The sequence below is a fragment of the Magallana gigas genome, chromosome 8 (genome assembly GCF_963853765.1).
Source record: "Magallana gigas chromosome 8, xbMagGiga1.1, whole genome shotgun sequence".
Lineage (NCBI taxonomy): Eukaryota > Metazoa > Mollusca > Bivalvia > Ostreida > Ostreidae > Magallana > Magallana gigas.
The window spans coordinates 31942800-31961066 of record NC_088860.1 but is presented as its reverse complement, the minus strand read 5'-3'; the positions used below and the strand labels follow the sequence as shown (position 1 = coordinate 31961066).

At 32.8% G+C, this 18267-nt stretch overlaps 2 protein-coding genes across 2 annotated transcripts; one reads left to right on the top strand and one right to left on the bottom strand.

Annotated features, from left to right (window-relative positions):
• Positions 1 to 2499: 2499 nt before the first annotated feature.
• LOC105339340 (DCN1-like protein 1) lies at positions 2500 to 7839 on the bottom strand. The gene is made up of 7 exons (XM_011444834.4): positions 7686 to 7839; positions 7389 to 7602; positions 6832 to 7000; positions 5979 to 6109; positions 3536 to 3618; positions 3171 to 3267; positions 2500 to 2868 (listed from the first exon to the last, which is right to left on the bottom strand). The coding sequence occupies exons 1-7, from the start codon at positions 7686 to 7688 to the stop codon at positions 2792 to 2794; spliced, it is 774 nt and encodes a 257-aa protein (XP_011443136.3). The 5' UTR covers positions 7689 to 7839; the 3' UTR covers positions 2500 to 2791.
• A 1875-nt stretch (positions 7840 to 9714) lies between these two features.
• LOC105339341 (DNA replication licensing factor mcm7) lies at positions 9715 to 18015 on the top strand. The gene is made up of 14 exons (XM_011444835.4): positions 9715 to 9866; positions 9956 to 10035; positions 10126 to 10290; positions 11579 to 11709; positions 11846 to 12026; positions 12306 to 12443; positions 12710 to 12814; positions 13213 to 13290; positions 13421 to 13634; positions 13763 to 13846; positions 15575 to 15786; positions 16486 to 16751; positions 16955 to 17233; positions 17405 to 18015. The coding sequence occupies exons 1-14, from the start codon at positions 9836 to 9838 to the stop codon at positions 17610 to 17612; spliced, it is 2172 nt and encodes a 723-aa protein (XP_011443137.1). The 5' UTR covers positions 9715 to 9835; the 3' UTR covers positions 17613 to 18015.
• Positions 18016 to 18267: the final 252 nt, after the last annotated feature.

Here is an 18267-nt window from a genome sequence, read left to right as displayed (position 1 = left end):
TGATACATATATATCCTTCCGAGAGATGATTCCATGCACTACTTTGGCGTCGTCTCCTTGCTACAGACGGAGAGTTATAGATTTTGAATCTTACTACTGTTCCTGGAGTCAGTTAGGGGATGTAACACTCAACTTGCAAAAATCTTTTGGAATTCGTGTGTGATGTTCTGATAAAGAACTTCAATATATTCCAGTTGATTATATGGGGAATTTATAGATGCGAGATTAGTACATGTATGTCAAAACGTTTTATACTAAAGCATTTAGCAATGATCAAAACATACACGAAATTTATATAATAATCGGTGGTACCTTATCCCAAGAAATCCCTATATATTTCTAATTAAAAGCATTCTCCAATTTATCTTTAAGATTATATAATTAAGAATAAAAATCAACAGATTTTTTTTCTGACTTGCGTACAGACTTCCTTCAAATGTTCTAGACTTGATTGTTCGTCAATTTCTAAGAAATTTGTGACGAGCACTTTTTACATCTTTGGCTTCAAGGTAATCCGAACAATACCAGTTAACTACGGTATCTACCTTAAAATGTGTCGATTTCTCAAACTTTATAGGCCGTCTTTATGAATGGAAAGTAAAAGAAACTTTACCAAGGAAGCAAGATACTTTACAAAATAAATCATTTTCCTGTAAGTTGATAGTCTAATAGATATACAAGAACTTGAATAATAGTTGATTTTTTAGAATGACGAATTAAAGGATTGATATTATTTCATTTTTCTGTCATTAAATAGTAGCCGAATTCTAGGATATAAAAAATATAATCCTACGAACTTGAAAAAAATAGTTTTCCCTTTTAATAAAAAATGATCTATCACTTGTTGAAGAGCTGACAGCGTTAATAGGATTGTTTTCACATATTTTTTTATTATTTCATGGCAACTCTGCCTATCCGGTTTCCGTATTAAATTCATCGACGGTGTAAATCTGTATTTACATGTATAATTTTTACAGGTTCGAAAAGCAAAGGGGGGGGGGCAATACGCAAACTTTTTGTCTAGGTGCAAATCGTTTTGCCAAAGGAAAACTGGTCAAAAATGTTGATAAAACTTGCCACCTTATTCATAATACGGTCTTGTAAAAACTGAACTTAAAAACGAGCGCTCTATATAGAAACGCAGAGAGAAAAAACGAATTTTGCCACCCACGGTCATACAAGAAACCAAGGTCTATAGCTACTTGTATTTATGTTTTTAACAATCCTTCATAAGTCGGTCGTACATATACCAGACACGCAATGCTTGACTTGTCATGATCATGCGACCGTTTCTAAACGCTGTTGGGTCATACTGCAGCACTGTACATATATTACGTAACCTAGTATTGTTTGTTTTGATGTAGCTTGCTGTCCCGTTTGTATGTCATAATGTCATCGTTGACACACGTGACACAGGCAGTAGTGCGTCAATAGGTAACAGATCCCGTTCCTCTTTCGGAAAATCTACTGGAAGAAGGAATTTCCGAAATTTGTGAACTGGTCTGGTGATCAGCCAATTTTGTTCATGCAACAGATTATGATTACATTTCATAATAGTTTCATCATTCATGGTATTATATAATTTGTTTTCAGAACGTTTCACATCAGCAACTGAGGCGGATCCTAACACACACTGCGTCCTATTTGGAATTCGTTTACGACATCGAAACTCATCCAGAAGTCAAAGCTGAAATGATGCAGATAATTCATAAACTTTACAGCATTTTATGCTGGTGGGACCAACTCGGAATCCCTTTAATCAGTGAACATTTTCAGATAACAAATATAAATGTCCAATCAAACAGACAGTTTAGGTATAATTTCATATTCGTTGTTTTAAACAATGTGTCCAACTTTCTTCAATTTTTGGTCATCAACCATTCTGCATGAGTCATATTTCAATGCCCCGTTTCATTTGGGGGTTTTCATCTTTTAAAAAGGTGTTGCAGTATACATGAATAAAAGATTTTATAAAAAAAAAAAAAATTGCTCAGTGCTCATTGAAAATTTTAGCTTAGTTAAAGAAAGGGAAATAACTCTTCAAAATTGTAGCACACACCACTGCATATGGATGGAAAGGTATGTTATATTAGCAAAAGGAAATCCTGGGTAGCCTCTAACAGTTGATTTCTTCATTTTATTAGTAATTTATTAACAAATTAACTTATTTTCAAAGTTAAATGTAAGGCAAATTTTCAGTCAATAATGTTGTTCACTTCGCCAAAAAATTCTGCAATTCTTTCTTTTATATGGTTTTTATTTTGTTTCTATCAGTTTTTTCTCTCCAATAATTTTATTAACGTGTTTACACAAAGCTATAAGTGATGTATGGTGTACCAGGAACTCATTTTCACAATCTCTTGCAACAAGAAAAGGAGATGTTCTAAACTTCCTAATAAAACTTTATAAAAATGTTGTACATTGTGTGAATCAACAATCAAGTAACACTTTCTTCATAAATATCTGCTCATCAACTAATTTGTTAGCAAAGACAAGAAATATGCTTTTTATAGCTGTATTAATACATAAAACATATACAAAGACATCACTCCATAATCATTGTAAAAATATCATTAAATAACCAGAATATTTAATATTCTTTGCATGTCAAGTTCAGTTGTGGCTGAGAGGAGGGATAATATTGTGCTATAAATAGTCTTTTAACCGAAATGAAACTGGGATTCCCTGAAGTCCGTGCTGTATTTCTGGCAGTACTACTACACCCCTCCCGGTAAATTTCTTCTAATGAAGAAACTTGGAACAACTTGTCAGAGAACACCAGCCCCTCTCCTCATACAGTGGTACTTTTGGGTCCAATCAATGGTTTTGCATATTCAACGAATTCATCAATTAACACCGGCCAGGCTCCTGCAATACACGATAGAAAGAAAACAGTCTTTACTCTTATAAAGCATAGATGGTGTACATCTTTCTTTATAAAGTATTCCACCTTTTAAATTTCTTTAAAATGATACTGGTATGAATATGATTGGAAATTATATTGTATGATAAAAAAACAATAGGATGAAATTACATATCACAGAAAAACAATGGCATCACACTCTTAAAATGTTTTACCAATGTAATGAGCAATTAAACTTTGAATGAATTTGTTATTCAAAAACATCAAACTTGAGTAACTATTTTAAATGCAAGACGATATATATTACCTTCTTCATCATAATTTGACATATCTTCATTTATCATATTACAGAAGTCTAATAAAAGGTTCCATGTGTCTTTGGGAATTGATCTTTTATGATGTTCCTTCAAATTAAGAGAGAAAATCTAAAATCAGCATAATGAGAGTTAATGTACTAGTCACCACAACACACTTAATGAAATTTCAATTTCTGAGATATTTTTCCAACATCCATTGAAGGCACCTAGATAATTTTTAAAATGATGAATTAGACACAAGTTAATTTCATGACTGTAGATGTATTTATAGTACATTGAGTTCTTACCAAAATAATTCTCACTATATTGAAGACATAACACCGATTATAATAAGTTTACCGGTACATTACATTACCTGCAGAAAATCACTCCACAGTTTAAGAAACTTGAATCTGCCTGCAAGAACTATATTCCAATATGCTATTGCCATATCTAGATCTAAAACATAAATCAAATGCTATTCATTAATAATGTTAGGATAAAAATAAATCTCTAATCATACAAATCAATTGCATTTAAAGCTGCTTGGTCCGATTTTTTTGTAATTACAGTATCAAAATTTTTTCCATACAAATCATTTATCTTAGAAAGTTATGGTTTTTCTCCTATTTACACCAGCAGAATCAGTCTCCTTTCAAAGTTAGAAATATTCAAAGTAAATAATCAAAGGCCTGAAGGGCCACAATGGCGTCGAGTTAAAGTTAATTTGAAGAGTAAAAACCTAAATAATTTTTTTAACAAGTGAAAAGCTGTAAATTTGACAGCTAACCGGGTTTTCTTTTTATATGCGAACTGTATCCATAATCCATGTCAACCCATATCCAGTGAAATAAAGTACCCCATATTTTGGTATTTTTTTCACAAATTATCAGTAATCAAAATCCTAGCAATATGCACACCTCTGATATATGTATAATTGATCTGCAAAAGAACAACTTCTTATCTTGAAAACTGTAAGAGGAGTTATCCATGAGGGATCCGTACAATGAGGGTACGCTATATGCAATATTTTGCCAAAAAATGGCTAAATTCAAAAGCTGGTATTTTTTTCATAAATTATCGGTAACCAAAATCTTAGCATTAAGCACACCTCTGATATATGTATAACTGATCTGCAAAAGAAAAATTTCCTATCTTGAGAACTGTAGGAGGAGTTATCCGTACAATGAGGGTACCCTATATGCAATATTTTGCCAAAAATGAGTAAGTTCAAAAGCTGGTATTTTTTTCATAAATTATCGAAAATCAAAATCCTAGCAATATGCATACCTCTGATATATGTTTAATTGATCTGCAAAAGAACAACTTCCTATTTTGAAAACTGTAGGAGGAGTTATCTGTACAATGAGGGTACCCTATATGCAATATTTTGCCAAAAAATGACCAAGCTCAAAAGCTGGTATTTTTTCCATAAATTATCGAAAATTAAAAAAAAAAAAAAAAAAAAAAAAATACATTAGTCAACTTTAAAAAAAATAGAAAATGTTATTTATCACATAACTAATAAAATTACAATTCATTACAAATTTGCTCACCTAATTCTTAAAAAGTTTTGAATTTCAATTGAAAATTTAAGTTTATAGAAATATCTTAGGAGTTAATTTTTTTAAAGATTTTTTCTCTCTATTTATATGGAAATAAATATTAATATTATTATTGTGTTTAATTCTATATATTGTATACTGCTGATAACCACTCTGTCTCTTATTATCAATTTCATCTAAAATTCACAAGGGTCCAAATGACACGGGCCGAAAAGATCAGGGGTAGATAAAAGAAAGCACCCATTCACGTTGTTTACAAAGTGAAAGTAGTTCACTAGTTGGTTTAAAATAACTTTTGGTTGTAGATGTACTTATCGCTCGATTAGGAAGTTTTGTTTCTACAAGATCAAACATTTGTGCATTGTCAATTTTCGATATGGATACATAATAATCTATGTTGCAGGCTAGTACATTTCATAACCAAATTGAGTATGTAAGCCCAGCTATCGCATGTGTCTCGGTGCTAGTGTATTCATCCGCTGAAACCGAGACATATTGTTTTCAATTAAATGTGAACATTTTTAAAGACGGCAACCATTTCGAATCTGCAAACTTGTTTTGTTGACGTACAGTTCTGCTCGAAATTGAAGTATGTCATCTATTTTTCTTCAAACACATACGAAAACTTTGCACTCATTTGAGTTGTTTGGCTCCTAAAAATGTAACTTCCGGACGTACGATCCCTAGATGGCTTTCGAGCTTCGCTCGACGCCATAAAAATAATTTCTCTTTGAGCAAACGAAAAAACAAACCAAAATGCATCACGGAATTGTTTAGAAAAGGAAACCGCTTGGTTTCATCCCCCGAATGATTGGGGTTATTCAACCCGCATGCTATGCATCGATTGTAAAGAAAGCAGACTTTGGAAATATTAGCGAACAAAATGTACGCATATTAATTTGTAATTTGTCTGATCATTTCGAACTTTATTTAAAGCGATGTCAAAGTCGTAATACAACCAATCCCGTCTCGTCGTCAGGGGTGAAATTTAATATGAGGCGAAATAATGCGGTACCTTTTAATGTCGTTTGTTTTGTTAGCAAATTTTGTACGTATTTTTCTTCATTGAAATTTGGCATAATTGACGGGTAAAACTACTGCAATGTCTATTATTATACACAAACTAAGCATAGCCATCGTTTAAAAGCGTGCATAAAATTTGATATAAAATCGGACCAAGCAGCTTTAAAAATCTCTATAACTTCCATACTCTCAATATGTTTGGTTTTGTAGAAATATGTTGAATAAACTCACCTAATCCTTTTTGTCCTGGATTTTTCGCGTAATTGAATGTGAATTGATAAAAGTCTTTAAATCTGCTGGAATCCCTGATTTCTTGTTCTAGCATTGGACATTTACTTTTCAATTTTTCTACTGAATCACAGCTGGAAAAAAAAACATAAGAAAAAATACAATTCAGCTATAGATGCTTGTGTCAACATTAAATATTTTAAAGAGAGAGAGAGAGAATGAATGAGAGAAGTATATTGCATTTGACATATGAGAGTCTAGCTACAGGTCTGTAGCTCGAAGTCTGAAAAATTCAGAAAGATGACCTGGTAGCTACAGTTTTGCATGTGTTAAAAAGTTGAAATTCATGGCAACTAATCTTATTTCAACAGAAATACTGTGAAAAAAATTAAAACCATTAAATTCTTCAAGCAATTTACTACTGAAATTCAATACTTGCCTCAGACTTTCTCTTAAACATGCTAACCAACCTCAGGAAATGAAGTATGTTAAATTCATGTGCAGATTGAGAGTCGCCATTTTTACATAAACAAACTGCACCAATTCGCCACTTCACTTTTTGTGGCTAGTGATGGCGTTAAACAGATTATCATAGACAAATAAAGAGACGATATCTGTAACACAATTAATGTCCGAGGAATTTTTTGGAATCAGATATTTGTACACTTTTTGTGTGGAAATAAGGTTAATCAGTTTAAAACTTGCACAATTTTTTTATGTGCTGTAAATTGCAACTTTTTATCAGGTACAGAACTGTAGCTCCCAGGTCATTCATCCAATTTTTTAGACCAGGAGCTATACAGACCTGCAGCTAATGAGTGTCCCTTTTGAAATCATTTAAAATGTAATAGTTTACTTTAATTCTATCATTCCATTGACAAATTCTTCTTTTGTGAATTCACACTGTGTTGCGGCTTTAAATTTCCATGCGATGAGCAATACAGTTCTAGATTCTGGACTTAAACTTAAATCTTCCAGGAACTTCATCACTCCGTCAACTGTCATTTTATCTTCCTCATGGGGATCTATAAAAATATAATCAGAGCTTAAGTTATAATAATAAACATTCAATTTATAAATTGGCTATTCTGAATTCAGGAACAAATTTATCATACTGCAAATATAATATCAAACTATCTAAGCAAATAAACCATACTATTTCTATATTCTATCAAACATGTTATTGGTTTTGTCAATGAATTCACTTTAACATGTTTAAGCTTATAGATATTAACAAGATTTAAAATTTCAGCAATCTCTGGGTTCTCTGAATGTATGAAACATTAATATTCAGTTATAACAATCGCTGTGTACAGTTGAACTAGACTCTACAATACTGTGAAATCGTTTCGAGAAAATTCGAGCTGGTACAAACACAGATATATGGTTGTCCTGTAAATTATAAGTTTATACCCCTGTATCTTTGCCATAAGGCGTCGAGTTTCTTTTTATCGGCGGAAGATCGAGGTTCGCTACTGTAGCGATCTGGGTTTTGAAAGAAATTGTCGACTGCAACATCGAGTTTCCAATCGTGAGCACCTAAACAGTTGATGGCTGATTTCTCTCCCGTTTGTGTGAAGGCTATAAATTGCCTCACTTTATCTTTTTGGGAACTTTTCAACTTGTGCTACAAATTCAAGTATCCATAATCAGTTATATATTTATTATGGCAACAACAAAACCAATAGTTTATCTTTTCCTTTCCCTTACCATTTCAGATGTTACTCCATAGTCTAGGATCACGAAAGTTCACGCGCATGCGTACAGAAACCTATAGATAGCACTTTCCTTTTGGGGAATGCTTCCTCGTCGTTTTCAGATCGCGATGAAATTTTCAGCAAATTCGTTACTGTAAAAATATAGACTCTTTTTTGAAAGATAAAACGTCACTTATTCTTTTTTAAAGTTTAAAACTTTAATAAAGATTTTGATATTTTACATGCCAGGAAAACCTGGCATGTAGCCTAATATATCAAAATCGTTCAAAAATCCAGAAAAACGTCAGATATTTTGGACCAGCGAGGATCCAGACAATTTTTCTGGGGGTAGGGGTCCTATGCGAAATTAATTATTTTGAATTTTTCTCTTAAATTCACGCATGAATACGGGGTTTGTTTAGGGGGGGGGGTTTAGGGGGGGGGTGGGGGTTTGGGGGGGGGGGGTAAGCAATTTACGAATTTATATCTATATAAACAGGTGATTTTTAATTTTTTTACTTTGCAGATTTCAATTTGTTAGAAATTAATCAAATGTACCGGAAACAAGTTCTAACAACTTGCGTATACAATGTACATGTGCTATTTCAGTGGTACATGCAATGCAGTGGTACGAATATAACTAATTTCACACATTGTACAGAATTACATGCAACATATGTATTATTTGAGCCTGCAGGTGTCATCTAGGAATTTGTGAACAGCATGCAACAAACTTTTTACAGTTTAGGCACAGAAACAACTAAATTTCATTACCCCAAAGTAACAATTTAAGCTGGTATCTACTATGTTTAAATCAGTTGTTCACCTGTTTATTCAACTTTTTAATACTGACAATGTTAAAGATCTCTGTAATCTTGGCAAATTCATCTCAAAAAGTATGTTATTAAGGGACAACTGTATTACATAATTGTAGTCTTTTGTTTTCTCAACCTGTATATATATCAGTAAATGTTATTATCTGTACGTGCACAAGTTCTCCTGTAAATTCACTACCACCTCATGTTATACATATGTTATACTGATAAGCTGTAAAGCTTAAAGAAATGAAGAATTGAAATCAGGACAAAACGGGCAATTAAACAGATTATTTCTAGCTTTAGAATATGTTATACAAACAAAGGAAAAAAGATATTATGTTATACAAACAAAGGAAAAAAGATATTCAATGTTCATGTATGTATCCTCTCTTTTTCAACAAGAACAAAGAGGGCTACCCACATGTATAATATTGTAAATGGTCAGATTTCAATTAAATTATAAAGTTGAACTATACTTTTGAGTACATGTAGATAACTCGGGCATACTTGTTACCCCGTTACACTGGAAAAATTTTGAAAAATCAGGAGGAGAACTTAATTTAGAATTTATCTATTTATTTTTTAGAGAAAATCAACCTCAACAAAACAAACTATAACAGTTAGTCTAGAAGTAAACAAACAAACAAAACATAAGAAAAATTAAGGAGATATCCGACACTTCAACTGGTATAGTGACATTATTCAATAACTTCCAAAATATTTAAAAAAAAAAAAATGCTATGTTACATATTTGATTTTCCTACACGATTGTATTACATAAATAAAAGCGTGAAAATAAGCTAGTCACAGAAGCGAAATTGGTTCGAGTTTAACTATTACAATTTTTGCCTCAATTTTATGATTTACATTTTTATTTCGATTATCCTAATCTGCATTTAAATTTCGAAGTGTAAACATTCAATCTTAAAACAAAATGTGTTCAAGTCGCCTTAGCCATAGTAATAGGATTTTTTTTCTTACTTAGTTTAGATTTAGCAGCGAATTTTTAATTGATTTGATTTTATCAGAGACATAAATAATCTATTTATATTTGAAGCCACAATGCTAAGATAATGTACGGAAATCTTTCTCTCCCCCCCCCCTTTTTTTTTTTGGAATATGACAACATGGATATTTTTTTTAAAAATGTTTTCACGAACAGATCCCGATTATTTTGTAAGTTCAATTTTATCCGAATATTTTTGTTTTCGTTTTTTAGACACTTCCTCTCTGTTGCACCACGTGGTACTTATTTCGCGCCATAACTCGAAGGCATTGTTGTTGTTTAGAATACCACCAGCAGCTTGATTAACACTACAAAGAAAGATCTCGGCTAAACATCAAAATGCCACCAAGAGACTATGCCGCTGATAAAGGTTTGTGTTTTGTTAATTTTTCTTTGCATAAATTTATTTCTATTTGATCGGGAAACAAACTTCAATGTAAAGTGTTGTTTTTTTTGCAGAAAAGATCAAAACCTTTTTGAGAGAATTCTACGTTGATAGCGAAGATGGTGGAAAGGATTTTGTTTATGGACAACAACTGGTAATTAGTCATATATCCCTAATTCCTTTCAACTGTTCAAATAGAAATTATTGTAAAGGGGACAAAATTTGATTGACATTCGTTTCACAGGTTAAAATTGCCCATAGAGAACAAGTCGCCTTGACCATTGATTTAGACAACATAGCAGATTTTGATCCTGAACTCAAAGAAGCAATTGAAGAAAACACACGGCGATACACAGCTCTCTTTGCTGATGCCATTCAAGAAGTTCTTCCAGATTACAAGGAAAGAGAGGTATGAAATTAAACGAGAAGTAAGAACAATTTTCCTTTCTTTAAATCAAGTATGGTGTCCAGATAGGCTCATTTGCACAACGATGTGTTGTGAAAACCCACCCCACCACTTGATCACACTCTACGTCAAACAACTTGCCATTGCATTGTCACCCCGTTGCAGTGTCTAACAGCATTCAATATGATTACACCTTGAAAGAGCAATAATGTGTTGTGGCAAGTTGTACGACAGCTGACGACTAGTTACGACAGCAAGTTGATTAAGCGCATTCAAATTTGAAAATTTTACATTCATATGGACATGATAACAGAAGAACAAACTATAGTGATTCAAAATGTCTTTATATTAATATATATACGTATTGACTGGCTATGAGGATAATAGCTAGTTAATTGTCCTGAGAATTTGACTCCTTTAGGGCTCGACATTAACGCTTGTCCGGTACCAGTTAAAAAAATATACGGACAAGTGATTATTGCTGGCCACTTGTCCGACTGGACAAGTGCATTTTTATGTAAAGAAGTCTCAAACATTTTAAAAAGAAAAAGTTTTGTGTTAAGTTTATCCGTAGTCTCGTTATAAGTTTATCGATTAGTTATTTTGAATTTCGATCCCGACATCAAATTGCAATGCAATTGAGTTACTCTTGATTGGGATTGAAGTTCACTACTTACAAACAACTTTCAATATTGAACTGTAAAGGTGTGGATCTTAGTTCTTACAAAGTACCAAACACACGTTAAGAAAAAGAAAGGAAGAAAAGGTAGCAAAGATAAAGGATTATGGAAAGAAATGTAATTTATTTTAGGTTTCATTCATCAATAGACTATGATGACTTTCCATGTTAAGTTTAAAAAACAGCCGAGAAATCAATATAACAGTTACATGTATTTTTAAAACCTGATGCTAAATTTAAAGTGTCTTGTAATTTGCCATGACAAAGCTACAGCTGACAAATCATGTTTAATGTTATATGGAACCAATACATTTAGGAAGGACACTTAAGTTTCCATTTAAAAAGTCAGGTTATTAATTATACTAGCAAGAATAGTCAATAAATGACTTTGTTTTAGTAATACAGAACTGTAGTTTTCAAGTTGACAATATTTGATCTTTAATATTGAAAAAATTTTGGACAAGTGAAGTTGAAGTTCGGACAAGTAAATATCTTGGTCACTTGTCCGAATAGACAAGTAGGGAAAAAAGTTAATGTAGAGCCCTGTCCTTTATCAATCAAATGATATTAAAAAAAAACTTAATTGTAAAATTGAAGCAATTTATTTGCAAGGTTGTTCATAAAGATGCCCTTGATGTGTACATTGAGCACAGACTGCTCATGGAACAGAAAAATCACCCTGATGGTCAGGAAATAACCAGGGACCCTAGAAACAAGTACCCAGCAGAGCTCATGAGGCGATTGTGAGTATAAACAAAAACTACAGGATACTGTTAGCTCAAATTTATATCCAATTTACATTTAAATCATTAATTTTCATTTGGCACAGATTTTGCCTTGTTACAAATATACTTTGTATATTTGGTTATTCTTTTTCAGCGAGTTGTATTTCAAAGCACCTAGTCACGAGAAACATCAGCTGATCCGGGAAGTTAAAGCAAACTGCATTGGAAAACTTGTGCAGGTGAAGGGGATTGTGACCAGAACCACTGAAGTCAAACCTATGATGGTGGTGGCCACTTACACCTGTGATACCTGCGGAAATGAAACATACCAGCCTGTAAGTGGAAAGAGCATTTTAGCATTGGAATGAAAATTTCCATCAAGTTGTTTTATTTGCCTGTCTTACTAAATCCCTAAAAAACCATCATATTTGATATGAATGTATTAGCTAGGAAGTTGTCAGAGCTCTATAAGTATTTGAGATGTAAAACATTTACTGTAGCTTATTGAAAGCATTATTTTGAGCATGATTGAAATAAAGGATTTCTTTTATAGAGTTCATTCAAATAATGACACTTTTTATTAAAAGTGAAGATTATACATGTGATTTTTGCAGATAAACTCTCCGTCTTTCATGCCTTTGATCATGTGCCCAAGTCAAGATTGCACAACAAACAGGTCTGGTGGCCGATTATACCTTCAAAGTAGAGGATCAAAATTTGTCAAGTTCCAAGAAATTAAAATACAAGAACATGTAAGTAAATCCATTTATGATGATGAATAAAAAAAAAACTGTGTTGACATTACTAAATTGATTCACAAAAAATTTTCCAAGTATCACAAATGACATTTTTTCTTCCATGTAAGACCAGTAATCAAATGACTTAAAAAAGAAATAAGTAGCCTACTAAGAAAGTTAATATACTTGCAATATTTGATAAACAAGAAGACAATTATAAGAGAGTCATTTATGAGTGTGAAAAAGACAGCAGCTTAGTTTGTATTTTCTTGTTAATGCAGAGTGACCAAGTCCCTGTAGGAAACATACCCAGGAGTTTGACAGTGATCTGTCGGGGAGAAACCACCAGGTGTACCCTGCCAGGAGATCATGTCAGCATTACAGGCGTATCCTTCATGTATATGTATTATATTTAATCAAACATGCAGAGATCTGTTAACTAGAGTAACAAATATATATTTTGCAATAATTAAATTATTAATTAATGGTAGGTTACTAGTCCTGATACAAAAAGCTACTGAATTCACAGGGCTAGTGGCAGTGCCAATTTTACTAGCCAATATTTGAAGGTTTAGAATACTTCCAACTTATTAGCTTAGTAATAAAGGTTATACATCTACTGGCCAGGCAGTCAGGCTAGTGCAGCACATCCTCTCTAACTGGTAGCCAAGGTCATTTGGTAATGATCACTGGGCATCCCTTGATTTTATGCAGTAAATTTTTGCTTGCTTTGAAAAGGTTTTGATTAGGAAAGCAACATTAAATTTTCTTTAACAATACCAAGGTGTTCTTGCCTTTGATGAAGCAAGGGTTCGGACAAGTTCAGCAAGGTCTCCTATCAGAAACTTACTTGGAAGCTCATGTGAGTATATTTATTTTTTGTGATACTGAATGTACTACTGGAAATTGTCAAAACATGCCAGTCTGTTGTCATGAAACTTTGTTTTGTTTAGCATACCTAATATCTTTGTCTTATTTAAATTTTAATTCAGAGAATTGTGAAAATGAACAAAACAGAGGATGATGAACTTGGAGCAGAGGAATTGACAGAGGATGAAATTAAACAGGTAGCAGAGGATGACTTCTATGACAAACTGGCCAGCAGTATTGCTCCCGAGATCTACGGCCATGAAGATGTGAAGAAAGCCCTCTTGTTGCTCCTGGTAGGGGGTGTGGACAAGTCTCCAAGAGGAATGAAAATCAGAGGTGAGGTGACAAATATAGCATTGTGTGACTTAGTTTTGAAAAGAAACTATATTCAATGAATGTTTACAATTTTTGAATGCTTACATAAAACAATATTAATATATTCATTGAATTTTCTTGCTCAATAGGCAACATCAACATCTGCTTGATGGGTGATCCTGGTGTGGCCAAATCACAGCTGCTCTCATACATTGATAGGCTGGCCCCTAGAAGTAAGTTATTATACCCCCGCAAACGAAGTTTAGGGGGGTATATTGATTTCACCCTGTCCGTCTGTCCGTCTGTCTGTAGACGCAACTTTGTCCCCCTATAGAATTTTTTATTACTGCATGGAACAGTTTGAAAATTTGTACATATATTGAACACCATCTGAAGATGTGCACCTGCAATTTTTTTTAAGATCAGACAAGATTTAATGATTTTATGACAGTTTTCATTTTCCTTATTCTATATATTGTACTAATGTTGAAAAGTAAGGGAGGTAATCCTTACAGATTTTATTAATTAATTAATAGAAAACACTCTAAAATATATTTATATAAATACATCCAGATGGAGTTTTTTGTCTTTATGTCTTAATTAATAAAAAAAAATTATTTTTTATAAGTATGCTATCAACTGACAATGCAAAGTTTTTGTTTGTTAATGATAAATTCTTAGGAGCTAATAAGAACATCAAAGACAGTGTGGCTGAATTCATTTGTCCCAAGGGAGCCATTATCTGAGCCATGGTTCAGATGGAGCATGTGTTTAGGGGAAATTGATAATCTGTAAAGTGGGTGATGGTTTTGGGGCTATCTATTTTAAAACTGTTTCATGTAAACCAAAAGGTCTATCATTATAAGGAAATAAATAATATAATGATTAATTTAAGAAGTTAAACTATTTTTAGAGGTTGTTTAAATTTATTTGTCAAGTAAATTGATGAAGTGACCCTATTGGGCATTAATTTAAATGAAATTCAAAATTACTGATATGATTGTAGTGTTTTGGAAATTTTAAAATTGTTTGTAATATTAAATTTTCTTTTTTTACATATTTTTACATAGTATGGTAATTATGGTAATGTTTTGGGAGTTTATTGAATTTAACAAGTTCATCAAAGAAAATCATAGTCCTATGGGATCAATTTTCTGATATGGAGTTCCATTGTGCCATAGGAGAAAGTGAGGAAAATTTGAAACAACTAATTGCATCTGTCAAGACTCTTATTAGAAAGATATTGAAAGTTTTATCAACAGAAGAGCATTGCTTGGCTACCGGTATTTTTATTCACTGCAAATGGAAGGGTTATTGTCATTTTGTTGGTTTTTCTTTAAATCGATTAAATTAAAAAAATATATCATCAAATACATACATTTGTAAATGTATTACTGTTATAGATATGTATTTATAGTGAAATTCTGACAATTTTGATTTTAATTTTTCTTTGTTAACTAATTTTTTTTTTTTTTTAACAATTCTAGAAAAAATTTTTGGTGTGTGTTCCAAACCTTTATTATTCAATTCAATTATTTGTCCCATTTGAAATTAGCTTAGCGGGGGTATTAGTCCCATTAGGACAGTTCTAGTTGAATCTAGCATTACATCTGAATAGGCAACATTTACTGTTATTAAAAATTTGAAACACAAGATAGAGAAGCTAAAGATTTGCTGTTGACTGTTTAAATTTAAAATCAAAATAATTTCTTGGAAAATTTCTGAAATGTGTAAGATGGTCATGGCCATTTTTAATGTTATGAGGTCCTTAGATAAAATAAGCTCTGTATAAAGAAGAAAATTAGAATGAATTTATAATCTTTTAGGTATTTTCTTAGTCAAAATGTGTTCAGCTAGAAAAATAATTTAGGTGGATTTGTTATAAGCCTCTTTAGAAAATGAAAATCTATATTGTAGTTTTGTAAGAATTATTTGCAATAACATTACTTTTAAATGTTTAGGTCAGTACACCACGGGTAGGGGATCGTCAGGCGTTGGTTTGACAGCGGCAGTGATGAAGGACCCCATTACAGGGGAGATGACTCTGGAGGGGGGAGCCCTGGTTTTGGCTGACCAGGGAGTGTGTTGTATTGACGAGTTTGACAAGATGATGGAGGGTGACAGAACCGCTATTCATGAAGTCATGGAGCAGCAAACCATCTCAATAGCCAAGGTAGGCAACCCAGAGCAAGCTCAGTAAACTTGGATGATTCAAAGAATTTACTTGGTCGAGTATTAATTTTAATGCTGAAAATCATTTTCCAGTTAAGGTATTCGATGTATAACAACCACAATTTGTACCTTATAAATGATTGGTCCTATATTCTTAATCATGATATAATTTTGAAGGTGTTATCAAATAAAAATACTCCACCAAAGAAATTTTCAAAATTTTGATTATGGTCCAACAAATTACACCTTGAATTTTGCATTGAAGTCTATGGGCAATGTATGTTTTATTAAGGTATTGTAACTTAAAATTCCTAAAACTCTTTTAATTAATACATGCATTAACTTTCTCTTTATTTAAATATGAAATAAAATGAATCATTTACCGCATATATTTTGACGAAATTAAAATTTTCTTTTTTTAATCAAGGGGGGATAACGCTTTTTAAAAAAATTAAAGTGCAGAATGACCAGCTCCTTATATGTTGTCTGTCGTGAATTTGGTTCGTTTCACTTTCATAGTTATCTAGTAATACATACTTAACTAGTTTAAAATGCTTCAAAATTGTTCAATATCCCTTCATTATACATTGAATACCTTAAAATGTTATACATCAATGAATAGCAAGAATTATTAAAATGTTTCCATTGATATATGAGGTTTATTAGTTTACAATGCATCATCATTTATTTGCAAATCTAGGCTGGCATCATGACAAGTCTCAACGCTAGGGTCTCCATTCTGGCAGCAGCAAATCCAGCTTATGGTCGTTACAACCCAAAGAAGTCCATTGAACAGAACATTCAGTTGCCTGCAGCCCTTCTGTCAAGGTTTGACTTGTTGTGGCTCATGCAGGATAAGGCTGACCGAGAGAATGACTTGAGGCTCGCTCAACACATAACTTACGTCCATCAGCACAATATCCAGCCACCAGCACAGTTCACTCCCTTGGAGATGAAGCTAATGAGGTATATATAAGTGATTTGATTTTGTCTCCTTGAAATGTTGCATCTGGGTTTTTTTAATCCAGTTTAATGTTTTAAGACCCCACTACATATCTTTGTCAGTACATACAGTAAAAACATCATTTTACAATACATCACACCCAACCTTTAATTTTCATTACTGGGTACATTTCGCCTTAATAACATTGATAATGTCATTCTTATAGACGATACATCGCTCTATGCAAAAAGAAGCAGCCAGTGATTCCAGAGAACTTGGCTGATTACATCACCGGAGCTTACGTAGAAATGAGAAAGGAAGCCAGAAATAGCAAGGACACCACATTCACCTCGGCCCGAACTCTGCTGGCCATCCTCCGTCTGTCCACCGCCCTCGCCAGGCTGCGATTGGCCGACGCAGTGGAGAAGGAGGACGTCAACGAAGCTATGAGGCTCATGGAAATGTCCAAGGACTCTCTCAATCCTGCCCACGAGATGCACAATAGGTAAAGAAACAGTCTCCTTATAGATTTCAACGATTAAAAAATAAAAATTTGGTAACCCAAATGACCAAATCTGAGAAATTTGGAATTTGTTCATTTTCACTTAATGTATTCATTAATATCAAAAACTTCTATATATTTACTTATTACAATAATGTCATCTTGTACTTTTAGGGCTCATAATGTAACAGATCAGATCTTCAGCATCGTCAGAGAAATGGCTCCCACAAAGGGATTGCGGTCCGTAAAGATCACGGAAGTGATGGAGCAATGTGTGTCTAAGGGATTCAAACCTGACCAGGTAGACGCCTGTATAGAGGAGTACGAGGAACTCAATGTCTGGCAAACTAACCAGGCTCACACCAAAATCACATTCATCTAAGCGAGAGGAATTATCTGTAGTTATATGGTTTCTTTACTTGTAGTATAAGTTGCTAAATAAAACAATATACAGATGAACAATTTGTAACTGTATCCTTCAAGCAAAATGAAAAAGGAATCATGAATGTTTAAAAAATTTCTACTTTTGCTGAAGAAGGAGAAGTTAATCATGATTTTGAATTTTTGTAAAGATTTTTATATTTTTGATCTATATTCATGATGTCTGTCTTTTATATATATGTATGTGTTCAACTGCCACCAAATATGTGTTCAATGCATGTTCAGAATTAACAATGTTCAAGATAGGTCTTTTCAACAGGCTTTGTTTAAAAATCTGAAACTTTTATGCTGTAAATAGTATTTATGGAAAATATCATGAAATAAAGTGAAGGTATATATCTCAACCTGTTGGTATTTTTAAATACTGTTTGTACTACCAAACCCTATTATCTTGCATTATTAAAAGGAATTTGGAAATCTAAAGAGCTGCAAGGTCAGTCATTCTAAGGAAAGTAAGGTTTTGTGTGACCTTATCATAAAAATAATTATTGACCAGTTTTATTTAAACATTCTGAATATGAAGGTAGCGACATAGCAGAAAAATATATAACTGCGTTAGCGGGTTATGTAAATTTTTTCTGCAATGATCGCTACCT